Source organism: Alligator mississippiensis, chromosome 15 (genome assembly GCF_030867095.1).
Source record: "Alligator mississippiensis isolate rAllMis1 chromosome 15, rAllMis1, whole genome shotgun sequence".
NCBI lineage: Eukaryota > Metazoa > Chordata > Crocodylia > Alligatoridae > Alligator > Alligator mississippiensis.
In genome coordinates this window covers 21,579,738-21,597,072 of record NC_081838.1, presented here as the reverse complement: position 1 = coordinate 21,597,072, position 17,335 = coordinate 21,579,738, and the positions used below count along the sequence as shown (strand labels likewise).

General features: G+C 51.8%; 1 protein-coding gene and 1 long non-coding RNA gene across 3 annotated transcripts; one reads left to right on the top strand and one right to left on the bottom strand.

The window, feature by feature from the left end:
- Positions 1–2,682: 2,682 nt before the first annotated feature.
- LOC109282707 (uncharacterized) lies at positions 2,683–6,339 on the bottom strand. Its single transcript, XR_002089736.2, has 3 exons — positions 6,292–6,339; positions 6,022–6,045; positions 2,683–3,146 (listed from the first exon to the last, which is right to left on the bottom strand). It is a non-coding gene; the product is annotated as an uncharacterized LOC109282707 (long non-coding RNA).
- Positions 6,340–9,019: 2,680 nt separating this feature from the next.
- Positions 9,020–17,126, top strand: LOC132245585 (T-cell surface glycoprotein CD8 beta chain-like). 2 transcript variants are annotated; one of them, XM_059718199.1, is made up of 7 exons: positions 9,020–9,109; positions 13,491–13,589; positions 14,483–14,818; positions 15,737–16,051; positions 16,174–16,271; positions 16,353–16,405; positions 16,999–17,126. In XM_059718199.1, exons 2-7 carry the CDS (start codon positions 13,547–13,549, stop codon positions 17,015–17,017), a joined length of 864 nt encoding a protein of 287 aa, XP_059574182.1. In that variant the 5' UTR covers positions 9,020–9,109; positions 13,491–13,546; the 3' UTR covers positions 17,018–17,126. The 2 variants fall into 2 exon arrangements, with proteins under 2 accessions (XP_059574182.1, XP_059574183.1); XM_059718200.1 differs by lacking the exon at positions 9,020–9,109 and having other exon boundaries at positions 10,955–13,589; positions 16,356–16,405.
- Positions 17,127–17,335: the final 209 nt, after the last annotated feature.

Sequence of the window (17,335 nt, the reverse complement as noted above, 5' to 3'; positions counted from 1 at the left end):
TATATTATAAGCCAATATATGTCAGGATGAAAGTCAACTATAAATTATAATGCATAATATTTCAGTTGTTGAGAGATCATGAAGGAAGCATTGGCATCCTCTTCTTCTCTTTCTGCCTCTTGTCACACCAGCAGGGATTGATCCACCTGCGGCTAGCAGTGGAAGGGGATCTAAAAACCAGAAGGGAGGATAGAAGGAGCACTGGAATTTGTATTGGTGCCTCCTGTGCACCTCGCGTACCTTCCTTCACGCCCATAAAATTCCACCAGCCCCATTTACAATAAATTTGAACTAATCAATGTATCCCCCCAACCAGAGATGACCCTATCAGGGTGCAGGGCAGTGGTGTACCAACAGTGGTGGGTGGTGCTGCCGCCCAGGCACGGATGCAAATGGGGCACCGTTGGTAGGTGCAAAGGGGGCATCACCACTGCGTTGCTCACACCCCCTCACCCCCCACCGCCAAAACTACCACAGAAGATGGCTTGTCTGGAACGTGCGGGAGCGAGGGTAGTGGCACCCTGGGCTTGTCCCCTAGACCCCAGAGACCAATGATGCACCACTGGTGCAGGGCCATGGGCAAATTACTCCCCCCCGCCAACAGAGCCAATCCCACATGCTGCAGTGGCGGTGGCAGTGGAGGGGAGTTGGCGAGTGTCCAGATGTAAGGCAGGCGGCAGCGCTGAGGAATCACCCCATCTGCTCTGCCCATCTCTGCTGGGCCCCCAAAGGGCTGTGCCCAGGGTGGTTGCTTGTATTTGGTCCCCGCCTAGGGATGACCCTGCCACCCTCAGGGCACAGACAAGTGTCAGGTGTCGTCAGGTGTCACTTACCAAAGGTAGTGTGTAGCACATCGCCATGTCCTCTTTCTAGTTGCACACTGCAGAGGTGCAGGCATCAAATAGCACTTGAAGTTTCACTGCACCCCACTTGATCAGCCTGCTGTCTTCTCGAACCCTGGATTTGCATTGCTGTGCCCCCCAGAGGCAAGTCTCATGACTGAGATGAGTCCTTCTCTGCCCCCGCTGTGCTGTCGTTCCTCATTTGCCTCAAACCTCCCTTGTCGATACAGCAGACTTGCACCCTGACCTCTGCTCCCCCAATTTATAGTGCTTCAGCGGGGCAACTCCTCCTCCTCCCCCTGTGACTGGCAGCCTCATTTTTGTGTGGAAAAAAACCCAGACACTCTGGTGCTGGGCTGGAGAAGAGCTCAAAAAGAAGGCAGAAAAGTTTGCATAGTCCCTGGGTTTGTGTGCAAGCAAAGCAGGTCTTAAACCCTACACCCAACTCTGAGGCAGTGGCTAATTTTTAGGGGTGTTTGAAGCAGGCCCTAGTTAATTCAGATTTGGATTTGGCCTGAATCAGGGACAATGATTTGATTCGGATCACTGTCCCTGATTCGATTCAGCCAAATCCAAAGATTCGATACCAACACAGCTTGTGAATGCTGCAATGCTGGGGTGGATGGAGCATCCCATGGCGGGGGGCCCTCCACATGCTTGGTATCAAACCTAGAACACTTCCAGGTCCACTGGGGAACATGTGGGGGGCCCCCCTCCCACACTCCCTTGGCTTGGTGATTAGCTGCATGGGGACACCAGGTGCTTGCCCAGACCCAGGAGGCACCAGTCGCCAAGCTGGGGTGAGCACAGGGGGGCCCCCCAGCATGCTCCCTGGGGGACCTGGAAGCGGATGAGAAGGACTTCTGGTCCACTTCTGGTCTGCTGCCAAATGTGCTGAGGAGTCCCCCGCACTTCTGTGGGACACTCCATGCACCCCAGCATCACAGCATTCACGAGCCACCTGCTACCTTGAGGTATGTAGAAAAAACATTTAAAGTTGTGTCTCTGTCTGAATCGCTGAATCTTTCTGAATCTCTCTGAATCGATTCAGAGAGTTCTGATTTGATTTGGAGAGCTTACAGGGTCCTGATTCAATTCAGGCAGTTGCTGCAGGGGGCTGAAGGAGCAACCTCACCCAGCTGACGGCTGCTCCCAGAACAGCTTGGAGGTTCGGGGTAGGAGCTATGGGGATGGAGGAGGCTCCTGGTCCTGGGGAATGACCTAAAACTACACCCTGCTGGGAAGGATAGTGTGGTGGGGCTGCTTGTGGCAGGGCAGTCTTTAGGAAATGCCACACCTGGCCTCCCCAGTGAAGGGCAAGTATGGGGCACCAGAAAGCCTCATATAAGCCTGGGTATAAGGCTAGGCCCCAGAGCAGAGGGGCAGGTGCCTCACCCTGCTCTGCTGCAGCCCCAGCACCTGGATAGCTTCCCCAGCACTGGCAGGCACCTGCCTCCCTCACACATGTACACATACCCTAAACACTCCCCAAGACCTGGCCATCAAACCTTTCCCCCCTGCTGCTTGCTGGCTCTGTGTGTGTGTGCGTGTGTGTGTGTGCGTGTGTGTGTGTGTGTGTGTGTACGCACGTGCGCACATGCAGCCTGGCAGCAGAGAGTGGGGAGGGGCACTTTGCCCCCAGCGCTTATGGCCTGGCAACAGAGATTAACACGTGTTAAAACAATTAATGCAAAAACAAATTAATGGGTTAAGCACACCCCTTTAAGGCAATTAATTGACAGCTCTAGTTTTTAGTGATGCTTACTGCGCAGTAGCCTAATACCACTGCACAGTAGTTCATTATCATGGCTTTTGCCCAGCATGCTACCTTGCAGTGGTATTAGGCTACTGCACATTAAGCATCTCATGTAAAAGAGCGCAGGGTGTTGCTATTGGAGGGAAATCCACCTCTCTCTTAGTGGAGACTCTCTTTGAGGCATGGATGAGAAGCACAGAAGATTAGGGGAGCACATCTGCGTATCTCCTGCGCTGGAAATACGAGAGAGGCGGGACAGGGGAAACTGAGTCAGCAGCTGCAGAGTAATGGAGTAATGGAGTGATGTGCAAGGTGGGATGTTCGTCTTCCAGGGATCCCAGCAGGGGTTCAGCCTCTCCCCAACACGTCAGAATGAGGGCCACCGATTTCAGCAACAGTTTTTCCTTTGAGGGCTGGGGCGGAGCTCATATGAATCCCCAACAGGACACGTCCTTTTGCAGAGGCTGCACCAGTGGCTACTGCTGGGACTCCTAATTGCCCTTGGGTTTAAAGTTTTCATAGGTCTCCTGATCCCGAGTGGTCAGTCCCTGCGAGAAGGAAGGAGAGAAGGTAGAAGTGGATACAAGGATGACCAAGCCACTGGGAACCCTGCCTCATGGGGAGAGACTCCAGGGATGCAATCTGTTGAGGGACATTGTTGTCACAGTTTCTACGCTCAACTGTGTCACCCTGTAAGCACCCAGTTGGCAGGCTTTTAGCCACAGAGGTGGCATTTTTGACACTTAGGCACAGTGTGCAATCCTGTTACCTCTGCAGCAGGGACACGGTTACTGAGTCTGTGCAACATGCGCTGCCCTGTCCAGGCAGCATGCAGTGGTGTGCATGTGCATCTGGCGCACAACCCCAGGAAGCTGAGGGGAGGGTGGGAGGAAGGCGAGGAGCCCTCCTACGTTTCAGTGGCTGGTTGGTTAGGGCACTTCACAGGTTCCAGCCTCCCCTGCCCCAGAGTGGTTTGACTCTGCATCTCTCTAACTTCTTAGCACAGCGATGTAACCACCAGCTCCAGCCCATGAGCCAACACCTTTCCCATCCTCCTCTGGATGCTGAGCCACTGTGTCTTGTATTTCAGAATCACTGCACAAAGTAGGCAGAGAGAAGGACAGGAGTTTCTGCCCTCTTAGAGACAAGGGTTGAGACTCAAGGCCAGCCCCGTTCCAGAGCAGCTTCAATGAACCACAGACCCCCTAACTTGGTCACTTCCTTCTGGTCCCCCCTGGATCTCTCTCTCACCTGTCCAGGGGGCAGCTCAACATCTGTGGGTAGAAGAAGTGGTGCTGGGAAGTATGTAGCATTTTGGTGCTGAATGGGACTCAGAGAAAAACTCAGCTTCACTGGGCTGGTGACTGCAGGCTCAAAATCCCAGCCCTGCCCAGTGGCCCTGTGGACTTTTCTGCCAGGTCACTGTCTGTGCCTGGAAAAGCCCTGGTCTGCCCTGCTTAGTCCAGTCTCAAAGCAGCAGTGTAGGAATATTCCCTGTCTTATGCTCCCACCTTTTTCTGCTACCATCCAGGGATGGATCGGGGAGGGTGGGGGGATGCAGTGGTACAGTTGGGCCCCCTTGGATTCCTGCTCCAGCCAAGCTTTAAAACCAACCGCCTGGGAGGACTGGCAGCATTTCTATTCAGGCAGCAGCGAGGGAGTCACTTGACTTCTTGGTTCATTGTGATCTCCCCAATTCCTGCTAATCTCTCCTCACTCCACAGGTGTTAACACCTTCTCTCCTTTGTAATGGTCTCAGTGTTTCATGGTACAAAATATCCTTTCTTTTGCAATTCAGCTGTCTGTCAGCCATGCCTGGTGATGTCTCTCTCCTATTTCACAGCCCTGTGGACTGCTTTGAGCTCCAGCTCAAAACCTTAACTTGGATGCGGTCACATTAACTCATGGGTGAAAACAACTGACAGTGAAGCATGTCAAGACTCTTCAAGTCAAGGGGCATTTTTACATATGTATCCATCGCAGCACCAGGCACTTTAAAAAAACACCCGGTGCTGCAACGCATGAACTTATATAAGTGGCGAAAATGGCGGTGGTGCGTTTTTGAACTAATACATCTCAGAGGTGCTTTAGTTCAAAAGCTCACCGTCACCATTCTCTGCATGCTGACATGCATTTCACTGCTTATACAACTGCACGTGGCGCAGTGCAGTTCGCCTCAGCTCGCGTGTGGCGCAGACTTGATTAATCGAGTCTACTCCAAAGCAGCCGATCTCTGGTGCATCGCTGGAAAAACAGTATGTGTATAAGTGCCCAAGAAGGCTATATTTTGTTTTATGAATTTGAGTAAGAGATATACACCTACCTAAAATGACTACAGGACTACTGAAACAACATCTTTTGACAGTGTTTTGCCTAGTTACAGTTTTTTTAAACTTAATATATAATCTAGCACAAGGGTAGCCAACCCACAGCATGCGGGTGCAATAGGTGGTATGGACAGCCTCTGTGTGGGGCACGTGGCAGACTGGGCAGGTGACAGGCAGCACTGGGGCAGATAGGCCAAGGAGCAGAACAGGGCCAGACTTACAGGTGGGCAATGGGAGTGACTGCCCAGGCCACCGTGGTCAGGGGGGCACCACACACACACATGTGCGCACGTGCATGAGCAGCCTGCGCTCACAACAGAGCTCTGCCCCTGCTCCACCCCAGCTGATCCTCCCCAGGCACGAGGAGCACTGCCCAACCCAGTGTGCCCCCCACCTCCAGCCGCTACCCAGGAGGATGTGCAGGCGGCATGGCACCTGCTGCAGCCCACCCGCCTTGCTCCTGCACAACAGCAGTGGTGCCTGCCCATGGGGAAGCAAGTGTCCTGATCAAACCTAGCAGCTCCCCCCAAGGCTTTGTTTCTGATTTTTTTGCTGATACTACTACATAAAATCAAAGAATAGATGCCAAAACACAAGTTTGCCCAGGGCACCATTTTCCTTAAGGTGGGCTCTGGAGCAGAAAGGGGAGGGGACTAGAGTGGCACTCGGGGACAGTGCAGGACTAATTTGTGGTGCGGCTGCCAAAGAGATTGGCCCCCGCTGATCTAGCAAATAAGTGCATGTTCCAGTCATGTTATATTTGTTTTTCTTTGATCTTAAACCAAATCATCTAGCAGGGGCCCCTGGCATGTTAGTAAAGCTTCTAGTTTCTCTTTAACTGGAGAAAAACACCTGATGCTGCAGGATACCATGTGTACCTAACAATCCTATATCCACCCATAGCACCATCACATCTGCATTTTGATTATTACCCATCTGAGATCAAACCCATTATTTCCCATCTGAGATCAAAGCCGGCTTGCAATCCTTTACCCACTACGTTTGCCACCACAGCCACCTTCACTGCTTAGGCACAGCCTGAAATGCAGCTACTTTCACATGGAAGAAGGAAGGGAAGCAGAGCTTGGGTACTTACAGTATAGAGCGCTTCTCCTTTTTGCTGCACAAAAAGAAAGAGGAAGAGATGAATCAGGAGGAACGGGAAGGAAAACACCACAGACAGCAACCGCCCCTTGTGCTTTCCTACATGCCATGTGGGAGAGCTCCCAAATGAGGCCTGGCCCCTGGAAACAACTTGACCTTCCCCCAGCTCAGCCCCCAATGGGAATTTTTGATTGACCGACAACATGTCCCTGTAGCCTCCCTCCACACATTGCCCATCAGCAAGGTCCGTAATGGGCCATACCTCATTCTGCTGGGAGATGCGAGGTGCTGGCTTCCTGGGTCGGGATCCTGAAATGGAGATAGTGGTCATAGCTCCTCTTCCACTGCCGTGTCCCTGTGTACATGGGGCTGAGCACACAGACGAGTCCCTGGTGCAAAGGCTCATGCTCTGCATGAGCCATGCACCCCGGGCTCAGGCTGTCTGTGGAGGGGACCTGTTTATATCAGGCCCCGAGGGGCAGAGCTCAGAGCCACATGCCAGGCACAGGAGAAGCCCTGGGGCCTGTGATGGCTGCAGCTCAGTCTTCCCGCACAGGTGAGCCCACTGGTGATGCCCAGGGAGCATCTGGGGACCATGCACTTTCTTACCCCATCTGGGAGGGCAGCAGATCCAGATGAGACTCAGGGGAATTGTGAACAGCAGTAGGGCGCTGCCCGCTGCCACGACAGGGAGCACGACGCAGGGTGCGGAGGGAGCTACAGGGGAGAGGAAAAAACCTCACATCAGTGCTCTTGCCCCTCACCACTCTGCAGCAGCGGGCTCCAGTGGGCAGAGGACCAGAGAGAGCTGGGCTCTGTCCCTGGAGCTGCCACTCACCTGTAAGACACTGCCCCTCCCCGTGCCTCAGTTACCCCTCCCACAAAGCAGCAATGGGACTACCAGCCCTTGTAAAGCCCTGGGAGGCCTCTGCTAATGGAGATCTAAGGATTTCCTGTATTCAGTCCACACTGCCCTGTCTGTCTCAAGGAGATCAGGGCTGCTCATTCCTTACTGAGCTACTTGCTGTTCCTCAGGACAGGAGTTTCCTGGCATCCTCTGCCAGCTCCAAAACTTTCTCTGGACCATTCCCCTCTCCCATAGCCCCTCCATCCCTTGGGGTATCCAGCAGGCTCCTCTCCTCCCTTGAGTGGCTCTTAACTCCCTTTTTCCCTGGATATTATCACTGAAGTCCTCACAGAGGTCTCCGAGATAGCCACTGCCTTGTCTCATGACCTGGGCGCTGTTTCATGCCACCTTCTACCTAATTTCCTGCAGATCTGTCTGCTTGCAAGCACAACACAATTGTCCAGCCTCCGTCACTCATGTTAGAGGCATGACTGATTGCAGGTGCTTCTTATGAACATTATGTCTTAGTCTGAAATGTGAAACCACTCACAATTATTCGTGGCATGTCTGAAAATGCTGCTGCCAGATGAGTTGAATGTGACCTCGCAGCTGAAGGCTGCCCCGCTGGCCCAGCTTGCCCAGGGGATGCTGATGCAATGAATGAGTGTTAAGGACCCATCGCTGCCTTCCAGCAAGTGCGGCAGCCCCTGGACTGGCTCCTCTCCGGGTACATGCTAGGACACCTGGACAAGGTTGGAGATGCCCTGGATCACACAGGCCAAATGTGCAGGCTCCGTGGCTCCATTCCCCTCTACAACGGGGACCAGGAGCAGCACGGAGCTGCTGTCGGTGAAGCTGTCTGGGCAGAAAGGAAACCAGGAGTTCAGGGGGAGACAGAGCTGAGCTGCAGCCCCACCACAGCTGTAGGTCTGTCACTGAGAGACTAACAGTGATAAAAGTCTATTGGGGAATAAGGAAATGTGCCATCCCTTGCTGAGCTGGAAGAGAAGAACCCGTCCAATGCACAGGTGTCCTAGCCAGGAGAAAGCTGGGCAGCCTTGTAAAGGCAGCACTAGCAGGCTTCAGGGGTTCACCCCCCATCATGGCTCAGAGGCTGCACAGACCAGCCCCATCGAGACTCCGGCACTTCCCCTGCAGCCCTTTCAAGGTTTTCCCTGTAAAAAAACACGGCATAGCCCATTCTCCCTCTACCCCAGCAGCTAACATGGGACCCATTTTACTTGGCTAAAAACACAGCTTCTTTTAAGCAATTTACTCTTATGATTCTTCCAGTTTAATGTTGGTTTCTAATGGCGCAGGAACAATGAGACACTCAGACACTTTAATTATTCTAGTGAAAGAAGCAGTGGGTCATTACCTCCAACAATCACCGTGGCTCCGTTCCCAAAAGTCCAGCAGTTGGTGGCTGCAAGTGCACAGTAATAAATGCCAGACTCCTTCCTTTGGATCTCCCCGATTTCCAGGGTTGTGCTGTATACCGTATGCTTGCAAGCAAGTCTGCTCACATTTTTATCCCGACACTTCTTAATGTGTGTGGGGGTCTCACCCGCCCTTCTCAGATACCAGTGCACATTTGCTCCCCCTTCCAAATTTTCCTTGGAGGAACAGGGGATCTCTGCTGTCCCACCAACTTCCACAAACAGGAACCGCTGAGGTTGGTGCAGATGTAACTGGACTCCCAACACTGGAAACACAACGGTGAAATCGTCAGCTCCCAGTGGGTCTCAGGCTGACACTGGTACCCCTCACATCTCAGGACCAGAAGACATTTGCTGCTAATACTTACGCTGAGCACAGGCAAATACAATCCAAGTCCTGCACATCCTATCTGAGGACTAGGAACACATTCAAAGACCTCTCCAGAGCGACTGATCAAGCATCCCGCTCCCCTCCAGCACTCTGTGCTCAGGGTCCTACAGAGCTGTACCCAGGGACAACAGTAGCAGGCACTCAGGAAGCAACATTTCTGGAGAGAGAAGCAATCATGCCTGACTGCCCCGGGGCTCAGGTCCTGTTCACTGCTGCAGACACAGGGGCAGCAACAAGGCCAAGGGCTGTGATGAGGAGCTCCTCCCCGGGGGATGTCCTACTGATAGCAAGCACTGTCCTTGAGTCATCTGAGGAAACTTCTGGTGACACAACCTGCCTCTTACTGCATGCCGTTGCTCTATACGGGGCAGGGCTGGATGTGCTGGTGAAGAGCTATAACCAGGTAGGCACTGTTCAGGGGAGGCAGGGGAAGCATTTCCAGAAGCCCCCTTTTGTCTCCAGAGCAGACGACCATTTGAATCAGTGATTTAGGCACTTGGGATCCTAAGGGCTTGCCCAACAGAACCCCAACAAAACTGGGCTGTGAATTCAAAGGATAGTTGCTTTTCCCCACTTGCACCCTGGGACGACACTGCTGTTCTGCACCAGGACACCCGTGCAGTTCAGCCTCACGTCTTCCTGTGCTATCACCCAGCTGGAGCAGCTTCTCTCTCAGCGGTGCTTGGGCTGTTCCCTTCCCAGGGATGCCCTTTCTCTCTCTTACCTGACCTCAGCAGGGAGCTTCGGGTGCTCAGTTCAATTCTGGAGGTAAACCTATTTCCACTGAAGCTTTTGCTGGTGTAAGATAGTGATTGTGAGCAAGCAAACTAGTCCTGCAAGGGTTTCTACCCAATGGAGATTATAGAGGATGGGGATGGGCTTTTGTATGCAGCTGCAGAGGACAGGACCAGAAGCAGCAGCCCCAAGCTGCAGCAGGAAACCCAGAAGCTGGAGATGAGGACGAACTTTCTGACTATGAGAGTTGTTGAGCATTGGAAAAGGCACCTAGAGACCCTGTGGAGTCTCCATTTTGGATGTGCTCAAGAGTACGTTGGACAGACCCTTGGCCTGGATGGTTCAGTCAGGGCTGATCCTGCTTTGAGCTGGGGCTGGACTAGCTGTGACCCTGTGAGGTCCCTTTCGGCCCTCCTTTCCTATGATCCTCTGCTCTTTGCTGGCCCTTTTCCCTTTGGGCATGGTGAATTGCTGAGACAGCATTTGGTGAGGGCTGGAAATAATCAATTCAACTTCTGCGAAGACATGCCTTGCTCTTGTAGCTTGTGGTTCAGTACAGGAGAAGGTTAATGAGCACTAGCTGACCCCTTCTAGGTAAGCGAGCTTGAGAAAACACCATCACAGGAAAAACAGAGCATACCGCTAAGTGTTTCACAAGCCAATGACCTAGAACTACAGGAATACAAAAAACACATTGAGACTGACCACAACGGCAGGTCTGGCACTGGTGTGGCCATTAGCCTTGGGGGGGAGGATTAAAATCCAGGGTGGGAGAGAGAACATGATGGCTGCTTTTTCTTTCAACCTTAGTGTAGCAATTAAAATGCACAAATAAATAGTGTCACCACCGCTGTTTCTGGCTCTGAGGCCAGATCATGCTATGGGCGAGCGGCTGTAGCTCAGGCTGAGATCTGTGGCACTACAGTGGTTTCTACCAGCGACACCGCCTAGCTGGTGAAGTTCAATTGACTTGTGTCAGCAAAGATCTACTCGACAGATGAAGTGTGACTGGGGAAAATAAACTACCTTTCATTTTATTTCAGTTAACTAAGGACATATAAGCAGAAGCACCACAGCCCTTATTGCTGTGCTGTAAGTCTTTGAAATAAGAGAGACTTTCTAATTTTAATTCATATAAAGAAACTGAATGGGAGTGATAAGGGTACCAGAGATGGACAGCTGCAAGGTAACTGAATAAAGAGTCTTTACAGTCAGAGGCAGCACAGGCCTTAGCACATGGGTCTGAAATGCTGCTGTGTCATGATTGTGCCCTTAGCACACTTCTCCCATGTGGACGAAGACCTGGGGCAGGATGTCAATATACCCTAACTATAGCATTGCAAAAGTCAACATTAAAATGACTCTTTTTATTTCATTCAAAATTAAGTAAATTAAGATGCTCACTTGTTGGTAATGTTGGAAATTTGCTAAAAAATAAATACATCTCCTGCCTCCAAACCAGAAAATTGGAGAAATGTTTCTGAACATTGAAGGAAAATGCAAGTCCTGTGAAGTAATGCTTAAGAACAGATTTTGAATTCATTTAATACTGAAAAGCAGAAGATCATGAGATCTGCATTACCCAGAGTTGGAGGGAAGTGGCTGGTGGAGTTAATTATTATATTACGATGAAGAAACACAAGAAGTTAACCGCGACGGAAACAATGACCCGTCAAGAGACTGAAGGAAAGAGAAGAAAAGAACACAAGACTCCCGTGGACGTTGATGTGGGTTCAAGGAGCCCTGCTGATGGAAGAGAAGTATCTGTCTTTACATCTATTTTAGGGGATTGGATGTATCTTTAAACGTTTGTGCTATTCTTTGCTAAGCTAAGATTTATGAATAAATATAGTGTTAAAGACCCCTTTCACCATCCTCACCACCTAGATTGGGGGATCTCAGCACTGCCCCTCCAGAAGCTGCCTCAAAGTGCGTCACCTCTCTGCTCTTTCCACTCTCAGCAAGAGGACACACAGGCGGTTGCACACTGCGATGTGCAAGAGCCTGGTACTGCACTGCCAACATCAGTGGATTTTGTCACCACCGTTGGTGGGCAGAGACAAAACTGTTTGATTTGGAGGTTTAAAAAGGACATTAAACTCTCAGAGGTGTAGGAATCACTATCAGCATGCTCCCACACATCTCTGGTATATAAAAGAATCATTTTCTGGTCAGCCAGCTCGTGAATCAAATGCAAAACCTCCTTCATGTATCAAGAATGAGCATACACACATGCACACAGCTGCTTCTCAGGGTGTTTCATGCAGCTAAATTGCCTGACAAATGTGGCGTACCAAGTTGATGAGCAGGGCAGGAGACCAGTTTACCTGCTATTGTAGCTCAGCTTGTCTGTTTCAATCAACCTTGTCTGAAATATAGCAGGAGAGGTGGCTGCACCCTCAGCAACTTCCAGACAGGTTCGGTACAATGGGATTGTAGGCTGAGATCCAGTGATGTGCAGGAGGGACAAGGCCTGTGAGGACACGGGTAGCAAAGCCCATGCAGGGTGCAGCTCGATGGTCATCTCCCAACAGCCTTTCCATTTAGATAGAGATCTGCTCTAGAGAGGGGCAAAAATCTCAGTTCTTGTCTTTTAAGTTCATGCTGAAGATTGTGCATCAGGCTGAAACAGTGGAAAAGGCTGAGACTAAAACCTCTCTCCACAAATAAAGCCACAGTGAGCTATTAATCACACAGCTCTTGGGATAGGGACAGTCACCACACTCACCTCCATCTCCACCCTAAAATGCCCCAAGCAGCCCCCAGAACGAAGCAGGACCCTGAACCCACCATTGCACAGATGAGGCCACCAAAAAATCAAATGAATGAAAGGGGGGAAAAAAATGAGAAAGCAAATGAAAAATTTTGCTGGGGATTCCTGAGCCTCTCCCATGGGCAGAAGTGACTGCTGCATTTCTGAACCAAGTCCCAATTGCTTGGCATAGGGATTTGGGCTTCTAAGTCACTTGGGGGCTCTGGAAAATGTTTCCTCAAATCCCTCCTGGAAATAAAGGTTTTCTTCTGAGAAGGATGAAGTGCCAGAGACTGCGTGAAGACCGCTCTGCCTGTCACTGCTTGTGGAAGTGGAGTGAGAGGCATGGCCTTTAAAGGAAACCCCCCTGCATCAGCTCAGCCGTGTGCACGGTCCCTTGTGGACTGCTCCCCCTGGAAGGGAGGGAGCTGGTCCTCCTCTGTCCTGGGAGGTGCTCCATGGACAAGAGTGTGTGTTTCCAGCAGGAACTGAGACAGAGGGAAACCAGGACAGCATTTTTGTCACAGGCACAGCCTGAGGGATGTTTCATCCCCAGCACTTTCACAGCAAGTCCTTGCATGTTGAGATGCTGAACACACCTGCAACCCATGCAATTCAATTCGCTGAAGTCCAGTCTGATTGATCCAATTCACTTGCTCTGTGGAAGCTTGACCAGAGCATCCTCACCTTGCACATTCGATGAACTTGTAATAAAGCAAGGACCAACTTAGATAATGTTGAAAAAGGACGTCTTGCTCCATGGAGCAGTCTCATGTCCATCATTATGTTAAGGATGGGAATGGAGCAGCAGTGAATGGCATTAGATGGACAAGGCAGAGGGCAAGGAAGAAGAAGAAGAGCCCAGGTCAGCATCCCATACAGCCCTGTTCACATGCTCAGATAGCATGGTGTATAGGTATTCACAGGGTCCTGCCTAATGAGTGGAAGCTTCAAAAAGGTCTGTGAGGGCTATATCATCACCATGTATATCCATAGGGCTATTTAAGCATTACTGACAGCAAGGTAGAGGCCCAGGCCTTGCTTACCTTGTGCTGGAAGTGTGGTGAGATAATACTGGGATGGGATTCAGTGGACAGCTGGTTTGCTACTGGGGGGAGCTGAAAGACTTCTTGCAAATAAACCCCAGGCTGGTCAGATATTCTTGACCAGGGGGCAGTAAGGACTGACTCATTCAGCATGTCTGAGGTCAATGTACCACCCGCCAGCGCCCTCCTCTTGTAGACATTCTCCGCTCCGAGTTGAGACAGGAAACTGATCTTCTTCCCTCATGACCCAGGCTTTCAGAAAGAAGAGACCCATCGAGCAGCCTCACAGCGCTGAAGAGACCACACCATGTCCTGCCCCTGGGCTGGGATCCTGCTCCTCGCCCTGCAGGGTAAGTGTTTCAGCTTCATGTTCTTTGCTTGCCACATAGGAACAATTCCCTTCTGCACAAGGACATCCTGGCAGGAAGGAAACACCCAGCTGGGCTGCACAGGAGGGATGGAGACAGGAAAGTTAGACATTTCATTCACTGAGGGATATAATACAATGATGTGTGTGATGAAAAGCCCCTTGGGAGAGTGCAGCAATGCAGCAAATGATCCTCATCTGTGTCTGGTCCCAGCTGGGTGTGATGATGCTGCACTGGATGCTGGAATCGGGACAATTTTCAGCCCAGCCTGCTGGGGTTTCAGCTTGTCTTCGGGACACAGGAATTGTCTGGCCATAAAGGACTGAAAGGAGCTCCAAAGGCTTTTGGGGCTTGAGTGAGAGCTGCTTCTGAGGCAGTCGAGGGGCTGTCTGATGTGTAGTGGAGAGATCTGTGGCCCGTTTGTTTTGGGCAGAAATAAGAGAGAAGCAGATCTTTGCATTGAGGGAAAATGTGAAGTCCTGGGCTAAGGCAGAGAAAATCAATTTGGCTCCTTTCTGACAACTCACAGCTGGGGAACACTGGTACTGCTTACATGGAGAAGAATAAGTGTCAGAAGTAAATAGAATTTCTTTTTCTTCATTTGCTACTTGATATGGCTGCATTTTAATGGTTCTTTATGTATCATCCGATATTATGTTCCATTTTACTTCTCCTCGCATGAGTTGAGTGGGTCATTTTCTTGCGTGCTTTCCCCACTAACCCCAAATCCTGTGACTCCATAACTGTACCACAGGTAATATTATGCTTCATTCGACTGTGTCACTTTAGTGAAAACTGTGGATAAATGAGGATATTGCATAGGGGGAGCTGACTGCACTGATCCCCCCATGCACACACCGTGCTTTCCTATGCAGTGGCTGCTTCCCAAGAGCAGCTGTGGCTGCAGCAAAGCCCAGGAGAGATCTGGACGACCCCAGGACAGGCTGCGGAGCTGAACTGCACTGTTTCATACCGGCGATCATCCGTATACTGGTACAAAGAGAGTCAGGATGGCAGTCTGCAGTGGGTTGCTGAGACTGCTAAGCATGGATCCGCAGAAGGAAGATACTTGAGTGAAGTGAGCAGCTCAGGGAAAATGTTCTCTCTAGTCATCAACAAGCTACAGGAGGAGGATTCTGGGGTTTATTACTGTACCCTCGATGTCTCTACACACGCTGACTTCGGGAATGGGACCAGGCTGATCGTCTCTGGTGAGTTTCCAACAGGTCAGAAATTGTCAGTCCATGGATGGGAGGCAAAAACAAATTCTCATTTTTGACAACCCTGTCACCCCGGCATCAGTTCCAAGCTGTGAGTGAGCTCAGGGACGGCAGGGGCCAGGCAGTGACCAGGGCAGGGAGTGGGAGTGGCAGACCTGGGCTCTGGGTCTCACTCAACAGATCCAGGATTGCAACTATCTCAGATCCCAGCAGCTCCAACATGAGAGCCCAAAGACATGGCTGGGATTTCCAAACTGTGTGGCCTCTGCAGCCAGGACCCTGGAACAGGGAGCTGGGTGCTGGACACCAGGGAGAAATCTCTACTGAGCTCCTGTCCCAAAGACTCTCCCTGCACCCTGAGGGGCTCAAGGGGCCTGGGGTGAAAGCTCATGTCATGGTTTAGGCTTCAACAGGCAGTTTCTTCCTCTGCCTGCAGTGCGACAGGAAGTGAGCACCAACCCTCCACCCTCCTCCCTGGTTCTGGATTTCTGCCCTCGCCTCATGCAGGGACCCAGAGGAAAGGGAGGGAGGGAGACACTGTGGGAAACTGTGCAGGAAACCGTGGGGAAACTGAGGCAGAGAGCAGAGGAGCTAATAGTTCTCCAGAGGCACTGAGCAAAGCATTACCCAGTGGGTTGCTTTTCTGTCTCCCTGGCTCACATTCCTCCCACCAGACCAGGTCTCCTTCTGTGACCTGTGCACCAAGAAGCCACTGCTGGCACTTGAGATAAGAAACCCCTTGTAAAAATACCTGGATCCAGGTCCTCTTGGGTTTGACGTTGAAAAGGGGGTAGACAAAGCTCTGGGCATCTCAGCTCTCCTGCCAGGGCCAGGTGGGCACGAGCTGCCCTGTAGGGAATAGGCAGTGTTCCCCCAGCCTCTGGCCCTGATGCTCCCTCTCTCATGCAGACACCCCCCAGCCCAGCCTTGCCATCCTGGTGCCTTCCCCCGCAGAGGAGGCCGAGCTCCCAGACCCTGTCCCCCTGCTCTGCCTGCTCTCTCCGCATGCTGGGGACTGGGGGGCAGCTCTCTGGGATGCCAGGGAGGAGTCTCCAGGGAAAGCAGATGCAGGAACCCAGGACAGGGCTGGCAGGTGGAGCATGAAGAAGGTCCCCAGGCAGAAGTGGATCGCAGGGACACACAGCACCTGCACCGCCAGAGAGGAGGAAACCGGGAGAAACATCAGCACTGCTGTGGCCAAGGGCATGGGTTCTGCATCACGAGGTAGGTGAAGCCTGTCCCTGGGCATCACCCCTACCCCTCCCTGCGGTCTCTGGGAACGGGCCTCTCATCCGCTCCATGCAGCAGGCTCTGTGCCCTGCTCTCAGCCTCTCCTCTCCCCGCAGGGCCCTGCTGGGTCACACACTGGGTGGGGCTGCCCTGTGTCTGCCTCCTCCTGCTGATCCAAGGCCTGATCCTGCTCTCCATGAAGTGCCCCACAAAGGTAAGGACCAGAGCGTGCTTGTGGGTCAAGCCCTCGGCCTCACCCCCGCCACACTAATGGCCCCTGCTCTGCTTCCTTCAGCAGGGACAGCAGCAGCACCAGGGAGTGACGTGTGCGCAAGGCAGAGCTGAGAGGTAACTGCTTCTCCAACTGTGTCAGAAACATGCTCAGAACTGGGGTCTGGGCTCATCCCGGCCTGGTACCTTCAGATCATCTCTTGAGCAACTCAGCAGAGTCATTGCAGTAATCATTGATTCCCCTCTTACCCACTGCTGTCAGCGCTGTGCTGGGTTCATGGTGCTGAACTGCTGTGTCCCACCCCAGAGGCAGCTGCATGGCTGTGGGGGGACACGGTGCTGTGCATGGGGTATTGCAAAAGAAAATCCAGGTTAGAGCATTTCTTAGAGTGAAAAAAGTCCCAGAAAGCAGGTGAATGGAGGGGGCTGTGTAATCTAATGGGACACATCAACCTTGGCAGTCAGGGCAGGACACCTGAGTCTTCTTTCTGAGTCTGGGTCTGAGCAACTGAGCGATCAAGTCCAAGTCCTGGCCCCTCTCTGGGCCTCAGTTTCTCTTCCCACTAACTTTTTATTGACTTTTCCTTAAGTATCAGCACAATCCTTTATCCGGTGCTCATACTGCACCAAGCATTGTGGGGTGCTGACAGATGGGGTCTCTGGGCTGTGTTACCCAGAACTGCTGAGACATCTCTCCTCTTGTGTTGCAGATGGAATATGCAGCTGTGAGCCACCATGGCAGAAATGCTCCCACTTCACTGATGTGTTCACATGTTTACCCTTAAAATAAAGAGTGTGGGGACATGCGTTTGCATGAGGGAGAGGCACATGAAGCCAAGCACCTGCCCACTGTGTAAGCATGTGTGGGGAGGAGGGTGAGGGGGCAGGCTGACCACTGGACATAGGAGATGCACATCTCATACCCTGCATTTTGTGGCAAGGACCAAAAATTATGGAAAGGGAAACACTACAGGGGTGGGACATGGTTTTTATTAGGCAACAGTTGCAGGCAGCTTTGGGCCAGGAAGTCAGACACACACTGTCTGC